A 12,272-nucleotide genomic window follows, 5' to 3' on the forward strand; every position below is an offset into this window, starting at 1 on the left:
TATGAAAAGAACATTTTTGCACAAATGTTCTCAACTAAATCTACATACATACATTATAAGTCTGGATAGGAACAGGAACTTGACCTGGTAGCGGAAGCTTTCTCAATTAACCTTTTATCTAAATTGTGTCTCAGTTAAACTTTGGTCAGCTTTCTGTTCTGAGTTTTCATCCTATTAGTATTCACATTGCTTCAAACTAAACCATTTCACAGTATATACTAGTTTTGTTCTTGTTCTTGTGTGGAAGTAGCTGCTTGTTTTTAATAGCCCATCACACGTCATGAACAAGGATTATGAGTTGCACCATCTCCTACAGCACCCCAGGGATGCTCTTTATTGTTAGAAAACCGAAAACTTTTTTTGCAAGTAAGAGATTTTATTTTTTTGAACTCTATAAAGAGTGTCTCAAAAGCCTTTCGTCACATCTGCAATGTGAGGAAACTGTGCTGTCTCCTCTCAGGTTGTAGTCTTACCTTACATGACCCTCTGCTCCTCCTGGTAGCACTGTGGATCAATTACGAGGTCTAGCAGAGCACGCTGACGGCCTGCAGACCACACACGGAAGCACAGACACCATTCTCCTCGACACATGTACACAACTCATCCATTATCTCTTCTGCTGTCAGGTTATAGTGTGTCAGGGCCTCTAATAATTAGCAATGTTGGAGGTGTCTGTGCGAGTACCAGAAATGTGGGTGTGTAGTGTGCTCAACAAGGGTAAACTGTCCCAGAATCCTCACTTTGAACAGACCAGAGTTGAGGCCATCAGATCTTCTTAAGTTTCAGACCTCATTATGTTTTGAACAGTTGTGTGCTGGACAGCAGACTCATATCACCAGTTGGCCAGGCAGAGGGGGCAACTAAAGGCTATCTGTCTGAAACTATTGTCAGTCATTACAAAACAGCACCTCACTGCTACAGCAGAGACCTTTCAGTGTAATACCAGACTAGTCTTTCAGGCTGGTGTTGCAGAGTACTGAATGCTCTGACCCTGGTGTCAGTTACACTGGACATACAGTACAGGCATGAGAATCAAGCTGTGTTAGCTCAATGGGAATCAGTTGGCTGAATATTAAATAAAAGACGTAATATGTACTTGTATAGAAAGTGAGGTTCAAGCAGAAAATGTTGCATATATTTTAGAGTCAGACCTAAATGTGTATTTATGTATTTTTTTCAGCTGCGTCAAACTCTGTGTTTTTCCGCTGCCTCTGGAGTTAGTGGGCTGTAAATCTGTGAATGTGGTTTTCTGGAAGGCATACAGTACAACTAACAGATACTTGTCACAACTTTGATAATAAGCAGGTATTCGGATAAGGAGGGACTGCTGGATGAATTGAAATATAGGACTTCAGTGAAAAGCCTAAACATATAGTACTGTATATTGCTGCTCTGCCCAGTGTTTGTACTTGTACTAAGAATTAGTTTTTGCATATCACATGTTGACTTGTACTTCAAGCTACTTGACCAAGTATGTTACTTCTTGCCCCTGGCAGCTCTGTGGCACCTTGTGTCAGGTGGAGTGATGTGGCGCCAATTCTTGAAGACTAACTGATCTGTGGTATCACAGATTGTTGCCTATGTTTATGTTGTCTGTAAATATTAACGGGAAAGGAGCAACTGTTGTAAACTAGTATAGTTGCCAGATATTATGTTCTATAGCATTAAGAGTGCAAATTCAGGCTGTATTTGGAGTACCAAGAAGAAGTGGTTTTACATTCAGTTGGGGATGTTACAGACTGGTGTTGCCACCTATATTTATGCTAAGCTAAGCTCATGCTAGCTGCTTGTCCTAGCCTTATATTTTGCACACAAAGGAAAGTGGTGTAAAGCTTCTCATCTGACTCTCGAGAGAGTGAATTTTCCAAAATGTCTCCATACGTGTTTATTCCAAGTGGGGTGCATTACAGTGTTGACACCCAGGCCCAGTGTGGAGGCCAGTGTGCCTCACTTCAACCCCATGTTTGTCTCTATTACATCCAAGTGACCTGAGCTGACCTCGTCTGTCAGTCACAGAGGTCAGAGGCAGAGGTGCAGCCTCTCCTTTTGTAGCTGAGAGAAGAGTTTATGTCTCTTCATTGGCTCATAGGAGCACATCCATTGAGCCTGTGTCCCATTACAACTCGTTCATCAACGCTTACAGGGCCGCAGGCAGGAGTCATCGTATGATAGTCCTGTAAATATGTTGTATGTCTGGATGTGTGTGTCTCCCTGAATGTCGCACACATTATAGAAATACACACAAAAGGCAGAGCTGATGATGCAGCAGACACTTATACAGATTAATGGTTTAGCAGAGAGTAGCTGTTGTATTCTTGTTACACACACTGTCCCATTACTGTACAATCTGCAATTTACTGGCTGATGAATTTTCAAACTACGTTTCTAATGAGCTCCTGCAGAAACACTTAAATCTATATTTAATTCAATTAACACTCCTAGCCATTCATCATCTTTGCTGGCACTAATAGGGCTTATTATTAAACACAGTGAATTATTCATCCTCGCCCGGAAATCCATTCTCCAAGGTCACATGTTGGAGGGACTCTGCAGAGATCACCTCGTCTGTGCCGGCATTATTGGGCTGGCAGAGAGTGAGTGTGTACATAGAGTATGTGCGTACGTTTGTGCATGTGTGGGCTGTGTACATGTGAGAGTGGAGGAGAGAAAGAGCATGTGTTGAAAAGTGATTTTAGCAGCGGATCGTATGTACACCTGTAGACACTTGTCGATCTCTGGAAAGCTGGATGTTTCATTACTAACAAAACAATACAGATGTTAGTCCAGCAACCATACACTCTCCTATGATGTGTTTATTTGCTCTGTTAAATATGTAACCTGTTCAGTAGAATAGATACAATAGTTGTAAACTCACTGAATTTCTCCCTCTCATCTAACACCTGAGAGAGAAAGACAGCATATAATGATGGTTTATCTATCAAATCTGACCTTGTTTATCTCTCTAAAGGAATTTATAGGTTATTTAACTAAACGTTCAGAACAGAGAGAGAGAGAGAACTGGCAATTGACAAATGTAATCAAGAATTTATGTGTGTATGGACTGGTCACAGAGACATAGAACGTCATTCAGGAAGAAACCATAACACATCACTGCAAACGTTGTAATATTCAGCTTCCCATTACATTATGTTCTGCACATTTGTCCTGATAGCAACTATTAAATGAAATGGATCCACACTTGGGGAAGATTGGTATTACATTAAAATAATAGTTATGTGAATCATAATTCCAGAAAGGCCCGAGGTGCACAAATGAAACAGTGTGCATGGGAGTTAAATATGGATTTTCAGCTCTCCATGCAGTTAATTTAAACTGAGGGGAAGGACAAATATAAATGGAGTCTGTGGAGGACCTGTTGAGAGCACACAGTGTACCCACAGTGGGACCACAGAGAACTGCTACACTGTCTCAGGGGACGAGCAGGAAAATCTCCTGAATATTACTATAGCACCAGGTTGACCTCAAAGGAACATTCGGATCATGTTTGCAATCACATCGTATCCTTACAGTCAACAACTATCTGAAGGCAAGTTTTCAAGGTTAAAATTGAATAAAGTTCTGTTTTCAGTATTGTTATTTGCAGTGAAATAAAAGCTGCACAAATCAATATTTTTATATCAACAATGCGTCAAACATCAGTGTGTAATGTTACAGGGGATGCATGGCAATGAACCAAAGACAATAAATACTCAACTTAGTGTCTCAGCGCTCTTAGCTTTATCTCCAGGCACGCATATATATAAAAAAATGCATTGTAAAATATCTGGCTAGTACCATCCTAGTGACTAGTTGGTGAACACACAGAACCTTTAGCCGCTAAAAGCCAGATATTTCTCAGGAGTTGGTAGAGAACAAAAGAAAGCCATGTTGCTATCGCCCTGGTTGTAATGTAACTACAACTAATGTTTCCACCTGTTTCTTCTCTGTGTTTTGCCTCCCAGGAGGAGAGCTGGTCCACTTGCCACCTTACCTCCGTATGGACTTCCTGTTGAACCGTGGCGTGCCTCTGCCAGCCCGGGGTGGTGGGGTCAGCAGCAGTAGTGGCAGCAGCAGCAGTGGAGGAGGAGGAGGAGGAGGAGCAGCAGGTGGTGCAGGAGCGAGCGGAGGTGGCGCTGGTGCTACAGGGGAAACAAGAGGAGGTGCTGGTGGAGGAGCCATGGGCCAGACCTGCCTGGAGCCCCAGAGGAGTCGCACCTTGAAGAGGCCACCTCCCATGGAACCCACCCCAATGGAAGTGCCCTCACCCAGGGAGGTACAGCAGTGGCAACCAGGAACTGCCTCCACCCTCCCCCACAGGGATGTCCGGGAAAGGGGAGAGGCCCGGGGTGAAGTCCGGGGAGATGTCCCTTCCACGGGAGATCTAGCCCAAGCACAGGCTGCCAAGCTCAGCACCTCCCAGGAGTCACTGCTGGACTCCAGAGGACACCTGAAACAAAGCAACAACCCCTATGCCAAGTCTTACACTCTGGTATAACACTGGGACACACCGGACTGCTTCAGACAACAGGACTGCTGCAGACAGACTGGAGGAGGGACGACAGCAGACAGACGACACGCACAGGATGGACAGTTTTCCACAACAGAAACTGTTGTATATAGAGCCGTTTCTGACATGCGTCTGAAGTGGATGCTTTTCTTTCTTTCTTTCTTTCTTTCTTTCTTTCTTTCTTTCTTTCTTTCTTTCACTCTTTCTTTCACTCTTTTCTTTCTTTCCTCTCTCGCTCTTCTCTGTTGCTTTCACACTTTTCATTCTCTCACACCTCGCTCCTCTTCTGATGAATTTTCTCTCACAGTTTTTATTTTCTACTTGAGTATTCTTTTATTCTAAAGTGATAAAATATGAGGATTGCCAAAATGATTTATTTAAAATTTGAGAAAGATAAAAAAATACTATTAAATTTATATCAAGGACAATTATAGTCATTATTATTATTATTATTACTATTATTATTATATAAAAACAGAAAATATCTAAAAAAAAAAAAAAAACAAGAAGGGAAAGGGAGGAGGACTCTGGAGCACTGTGCAGGAGAACGTTGCTTTCTTAATTTATTTTTATTTTATTGTCGCAGTGTGATGAAATCTGTGATTGGGAAACCGAGGGGGTTTTTAGCACTACGGAGAGCCAGTAGAAGAGAAGAAGAGCGACGCCGGACAAGAGCGCCAATGCTGACCAATCGTAATGTTTTTCAACCTTTCTGACGACTGCATGGCGACTGATCAAATGACATTAATAGGAATGGCTGGAAATCCAAAAAAAATAAAAGAGAATTTTTGTCACACTATGAAATTATACAATGTGAATATATATAAAGAGATCACTTTTATTTGTGGATATTATGGGGAAAATGATTTGGTTAATAAAGTCCTTAGTCATGTTTGCACATATCTGAGTTTGATTTATATCGTTCCTTTCACTAGTTTGTGTCTTCCTCCTCTATCCTACATCTCTGCTCTGCTTGGTCCCAATTTCTTCAACTTAGATTTCTCTTTCACTTTCCTCTGTGACTGTCATATACCAATGAACCCATGCTATGGTTGGTAATATTTGAATGGGACCAGATATTTAACTGTGAAGAATCACACTGAAAATTGCTAATTAACTACAAAATAACTGGTGAAGTGCCTGATTTTAATGTCGCCTTTCATGTCATCAAGTAGGTATTGGTGTCCCTGTGTTATGAGCGCTGACAGATAAAGTGAACAGTTAAAGTGACAGGGAAGGAAAAGAGGTGAACCGGCGACAGGATCATGGGTGGCTAAGGCTCACTGATGCACGTGGGGAGTGAATCCTGGCCCATGTGGCCCAATCCAACAGACGAGCTACTGCAGCTCAACTGGCTGAAGAAGTTAATACTGGTTCTGATAGAAAGGTGTCAAAACACAGTGTATTGCAGTTTGTTGCGTACGGAGCTGTGTCAGACCAGTCAGGGTGCCCATGCTGACCCATGTCCACCACCAAAAGCATCTGCAATGTGCACAGAAACATCAGAACTGGGTCACAGAATAATGGAAGAAGGATGGACTGGTGCATGTACGCTGCTTACCTGGGGATCCCATATAGCAATACTTTGCTAAGACGACATTGGGTTCTATGTCCATTGACGTAGATGTTACTTTGATACATACCACCTACCTAAGCACTGTTCTCAATCAAATCAAGCATCTGTGGGATGTGCTGGACAAACAATTCTGATTCATTCGAGCCCCACCTCGTAACTTGTAAGCCTTAGAGGATCCATTGCTAACCTCATGCTGCCAGATACCACAACACACCTTTAAAGGTCTACTGGAGTCCATGCATTGATGGGTCATAGCTGGAAAGGGGACCTACACAACATTAAATGTAAATTGTAATGTAATGTAAATAATCTGTAGACAGTGCTCTCTCTCGCTCATTAGAAAATAGCATAGAAAAAAGAGCAATGTTGCAGTTTAAGTATTTTTGCCTGTATACGGTCATGTCCTGTTATTTGCATCCTCAAATGCCATGTCATATCTCTAAGGGGGCATACGTGCTTATGGCACTAAAAGTCAGGATTTTTTTTCTTCTTTACATGGATTTTGAACATTATTATAAAATTTATTATAGGTTTTCTCCCAAAGTAACAGCATAATATTTGTCATTTTTGCTTGGATTTCCAACACTAGCTTTCATTTATAAAATGCAGATTTTAAATGCTACTTCAAAGTAACAAAAAGGTGTCCTCAGCAAAAACAGATCCATCGCTAATCCTTTAACCTGGGATGTTTGAGGGGATTATATTAAAGACTCTATTTCTATCATCTTTCTTTCAGTGTCAAGTGATTGGCACTAAGAGGAATTATTTTCTTATCAACGTGCCACAAGACCAAACCTGTGCACACAAATAGACAAACAAATAATATGAGAAATGTAATATTTACTGAAGATTATTCTTCTCTGAGTCACGTTCATGCATACATGAATTTCATCAGCTGGAAGATTGCTCCTGGTCATGTCAACCAACCAGCAGGAAGCATGTAATAACCTTGGTCTGGCACAAACATAAACTAACACCCCAACAAATAAAAAGCAAGTAGAACAGGTTTATATTGATGCTGTGTCTTGGTTTTGATCAACAGATGGCACTGTGCCGTCACTGAATTGAGTCCATTTGCTGCTCACAAGTAGTGAGTGTGTGGACTTTGAGGAGGTGGAAAGGGACGGTTCAGCACCAAGACTATTTGTGACAACCTGGAGGGAAACATCAAGGGCAACCCAGCGGTCTATTCCAGCGTGTGTCTGCCATTTGCCGGAGCACACCGCCCTGAACGCGGTGAATTATTCATGCCAGAGCTGACACTGGGACCCAGATCGGGTTTACACTGTCAGGCTGATCCCCACTGCACCCCAGAACGTGGATGAATCGGCAGACACAGAGAAAAGATTGCATACACATAAATACACATGCACTATAATGTGCACGTGTAAGTGTTTCTGTTGCTTGGCAGAAATTTTTAAAAAACAACAACAGTGGGATATGTTTGTGTGCATCTGCTGTGTGCTCACAAATGAACTGTCATCCTGCTAAACCACCAGGAAACCTTAATGCACTTCCTATAAAGGAGTCAAGGAAGATGGTGACACTAGAAACAAAATTTACAGCGAGTGAATGACAATAATTGCAGTTCCTTTTAAAATCTGTGGACTCCCCTCGCTGGTGTGTGGTAGTATAATGAAGACGGATGGCCCACCTGCGCACTGAGTATACTTTATGGCTGCTCGCTTGGCCTCATACATTAGGAAGAGGCAGGATTGGAGTGCTAGAGTGTGACTTGCCTCCTGGCTGCATGCCACTATCTCACCTCCCACCACGCTCAGCAGCCAGAGAGGAAAACAGTGATATAGGGGAAAAGGAAGAGGAGCTTTCAAAGCTCGATCCACAGTGAAATGGTTCTTTGGTTCTTCAGTTTTTTAGGTGCACCCTTGCCCTGAAGGAAGAACTCAAATACGTATTCAGCCGCACAACCCCTCTCATTCAACTCACTCAAGTTGTATGTGATATACTGTTGCAACCTAATTATTGATTTACTATACAACTGAATTGTTAATATAACAATTAAACTATTATTAATGTTAGTATTCATAATAATAATAATAATCATATATACAAATTAATATGGTTTCAGTGGCTATCTGGTGCTAATTTTACTAAGTTATTTTACAACAACTATTTATCCATTTTCCACTACCTTCAAAATGTGTCCATTTTAATTTATTTTAATGTGTTTGCTATATAATATAATTGTATAATAATTGACTTTCTACACAATTTAACTATTGTGCTAGCAACAGTAGCAATTGTAGCAATTAAAGTGGCCGAAGCCGAACATTTAATTTTAGCAAGTTAGCTAAATTTAGCTAGCAGTTTTACATTACTACTGTACTGCCGTTCTTAATTTAGCCAGTTATTTAATCTGTTTCTCCATATTTTAAGATATTGTATATTATTTCTGCACTGCTATTTGACACTATCATACATGCGCTTATTAAGCTTAGCTACTAATATTTATTCATCTGTTAAGTTTAGCTAACCTAAGCCATGTGGCCATTTGTAATGCTAATATTAGCTTTTTTCATTCATCTGGTACTAGATACTGCATCTATTCTGTCTAATTACTGTTGCGTAACTGTTTAAAAACATCAAATTTGAATGCTAACCTATACATTTAAGTATTTTGTCCAAATCTTTTAATGAATTATACATTAGACAATAAATATACATAAAGATATTTCTACTTTCTTGCAAAATGTAGTTGATACAGTGCTATCATGTGCTATTAAAATAAATAATGATTTAAATTTTTTTCAATGAATTGAAAAACTCAACCTGTCCACATGCCCTGTTAACTGCAGTGTCCTAGGGAATCACTGATGCAGTATGATTGTAAATATTCAGTCGCACACCCCTCGTGTTCTACAGTAAAGATTTGTGTAAGGATCTTTATTTTAGCAGTTAGATGAGGACACCGTAGCGTGACGTGCAGTCAGTGAGCAGAAGCAAGTTAGGAATATCCCTGCTGGCTTTCATAATGAGGTGCCTGAAGGGTTGGCAGGAGACAGGGGGGCAATTTAGAGAGCATGAGACGGAAGGACTTTCCCCCTGAGTTCACACAGCGCTCCCCTAATAAGTCACACCCTCACTTCTCTCTCTGTGGTACTGCCATCTCCTCAGCACTGTGCTCACTGTTTATCTCTCTTTCAGACCCATTATTTTTCTGCTCAGTTTTGACCTCTGTCTCTCTCCTCTCTGTGTCAGATCACTCTATTGATCCAGCAGCTTGCCCGTCCTTGTCCTCAGTGAAGGACTTCAAGAGCGCAGGATGCTTCAAGAAAACTGTTTCCCAAGAGTTTCCTTTGTCAGAAGGAAACTGATGTGTTCACAGCAGCTAACTGGCATCTTCTAGTGGATTAAGCATGTGGACACTGATGAAGGAAATAAGATGACAGAGAAGGACAGTATTGGTGTATTAGTTTTAAATGTAATTATATAATGTTTTATGACTTAACTGAAGTAATGCCAGTTTAAGAGATTTTAGATGAATGGAGGATATTGATTGACGTGTTTCAATGACAGATCTAACACATTATAGACTACAAGTCTTATTAGGAGAGGTGAGTGCCTTTAGGGTTTTTAATAATACCATATTACATACCAATAATAACATCATTATTTTTTGACACAGATGAGGAGTTTGTTAAACACATTGCATCACAAGCAGATTACCTATGATAGTGTGCGGCATAATGATTTTTTGCTCTTTAGTAAAGCTGTGTCTCGATCAGGCCACTAATAGAGCCAGTGTCAGGGGTCTAATTCCTGATGGAGCTGCCATATTAACTCTCAGTGTTGTAATGTGCATCAGATAAGCTTCCACCAACTGCCTCAATTTAGGTTTTGCTCAGATCACTAATCTGATTTGATCTCCAGCTGTCATTATAAGGAGCACATAGCTTGCATATCTGAATGAAAAAGTCACCTGACAGCCTCTATTTTTGGACTTTCCAGTGAGACTGTGTTATTGGCAAAGCAAATTACAGTAAACCTTTCAGTCTTACATCATATTTCATCACTCATCAATGAAAGACATGTCTGCTCAATGATCTGCTTGTGTGTTCATATTGTGACTTAGCTCTGGAGAGTCTCAATGAGGACCTACAGGAGAAATTATCCTGGAACCATCACACTTAATTAGTGTCATTCAATATTTATATTAATCAGCCACAACATTATGACAACTGACAGGAGAAGTAAATAACATTGACCATCTTGTGACAATTCAGTGTTCTGCTGGGAAACATTCTGACCTGACATTCATGTGGATGTTACTTAGACATGTAGCACCCACCTAGACCAGACCAGACACCCCCACCCCATAGCAATGACACTCCTTGATGACAGCAGCCATCCTCAGCGGGATGCAGCCTGACACAGACACACACACAAAAACGCTAGGAACCACTCAAAAAAACATGAAGAACAGCACAAGGTGTTGACCTGGCCTCCAAATTCACTATATCCCAAACTGATCAAGTATCTGTGGGATGATCCACAGAGGACCCTCCCCTCAACCCATAGGACCCAAAGGCCCCCTCTAACAACATTCTGTTCCCAGACACCACAGGACACCCTCAGAAGGCCCATGTCCATTCTCTGATGAGTCACAACTGTTTTGGAGGCACAAGGGAGACCTACACAATATTAGGAAGGTGGTCATAATGTTGTGGCTATTTGGTGTATGATGGTTTTCTACTGATATCTACAGTAAAGTATATTATTATTATTTTCACACCATAACCTTTAGATTTAAAGCGTATTGACAATCATTTTTATCTCATTTAGACAGATATAAACCATTTGAGCTCCACCATGACTGTCTATCACATTTTCTTAACAATGAGGCATTATTTAGAATGTATTGCGATGCAGAAACAAGAGCACAATGCCCCGCATGAGCCACTTTTCTCATAATCCATTATTATTATTAAATCAAAGCATCGTATAGTTCTTCTTCTAGCCTTAGAAGCTCTGTTAGGTTACAGGACATGGATGTAAACTGCAGTCCCATGGTGACATGGTGTATCTGCAAGGGAAATGTTTAAACACACAATGTACACAATGATTAGGTACATGAGGTCAGTCAAATTGTATTGTTTTGGTTGTTAAAGAGTCTAATGTGCACACTAATAACACGACCACCATCCTGTATAGTTAGTTTTACAGAGGGCAGGATAGATGGGTGGAAGTTTGATTACCAAATGTTTTGCACTCTAACCTGCTCCAACCCTTTTCCTTTGAGATATGTAAATTGTGCAGTCAGAAATGCAGGCCTGTAAATATAAACATTCTCCTCCGTCCCTGTCATGTTTTTATCTCAATGCAAGAGTCTCTGAAGATGTTGCCACAGGTTTTGAGACTTAGCTGAGTGGCACTGAAAACAGTAACACAAGCATCTTTACAGAACATGTGCAGTGCTGATCTGATCCACAACACCCAAACAAAATTGGATTAACTTAAGTTTGCTATTTTTAAATAGTCTCCACCTCACTTTAGGATAAAGCCTTCACAGCTCCTTTTCCAGTCGGCTGCTACTTTGTGGCCCACGTTAGGATCCTCAGCTGGAGTCATCACATGTTATCTATCAGCTTCACTAATAACCACATCTCTGTAAAAAAAAATGGAAGCTGAAAGCTTCATTTTCATCCAGAATGCAACCTGAGATAAGAGAGAGAGATCATTACTGTATATAGTATACAGTAAATACTATATTAACATATTATAAAAATAGTCCTTTGAAGTAGGAAACAGGGAATGGTGAAGTCTCATTAGTGAGAGAGAGAAATCAGGTATAAATAGCACCTGGTTTCTGGGGTTGATTCACAATCACAAGGTCAGTGGAGCAGCAGTACTGCCGGGGGATAAGGTTTCTAGGACAGCGTTCAAAGAGATGAGAAAATATACTCCACTGTGCACAGAGACAGAGAGAGAGAGAGTGAGATGACAGAAAGTCTGGAAAGCCAAGAAGAGTGATCATCTTAGACAGTAGTGGTCTTTAACTTTTCAGAAATGGTTTCATAATGGGTGATTTTTATAACATTCAAAACCTGGCAAGTAGATATATTCTGATGATCTCTTAATTGACATAGGTATCATCAGCCGGTCCCTCTCTGCTCAGAGACTTTTCAACTGCAACTGCTACAACTGTCACTGTACAGCATCCATGCTTAA

General features: G+C 40.7%; 1 protein-coding gene across 12 annotated transcripts in view; it reads left to right on the forward strand.

The window, feature by feature from the left end:
• dscamb (Down syndrome cell adhesion molecule b) overlaps positions 1 to 4,762 on the forward strand; it is a 120,113-nt gene extending 115,351 nt beyond the window's left edge. For 4 of the 12 annotated variants that reach the window (XM_084558354.1, XM_084558358.1, XM_084558359.1 and 1 more), the window contains one exon: positions 3,963 to 4,762. In XM_084558354.1, coding sequence (XP_084414480.1) covers positions 3,963 to 4,495 — 533 coding nt within the window. In that variant the 3' untranslated portion in view covers positions 4,496 to 4,762. The remainder of the gene's footprint in view (positions 1 to 3,962) is intronic. The other 8 variants (XM_084558361.1, XM_084558362.1, XM_084558355.1 and 5 more) reach the window with 5 other exon arrangements.
• The last annotated feature ends 7,510 nt before the right edge of the window (positions 4,763 to 12,272 follow it).

This window comes from Chelon labrosus, assembly GCF_963514085.1.
Source record: "Chelon labrosus genome assembly, chromosome: 13".
In the NCBI taxonomy this organism is placed as follows: domain Eukaryota; kingdom Metazoa; phylum Chordata; class Actinopteri; order Mugiliformes; family Mugilidae; genus Chelon; species Chelon labrosus.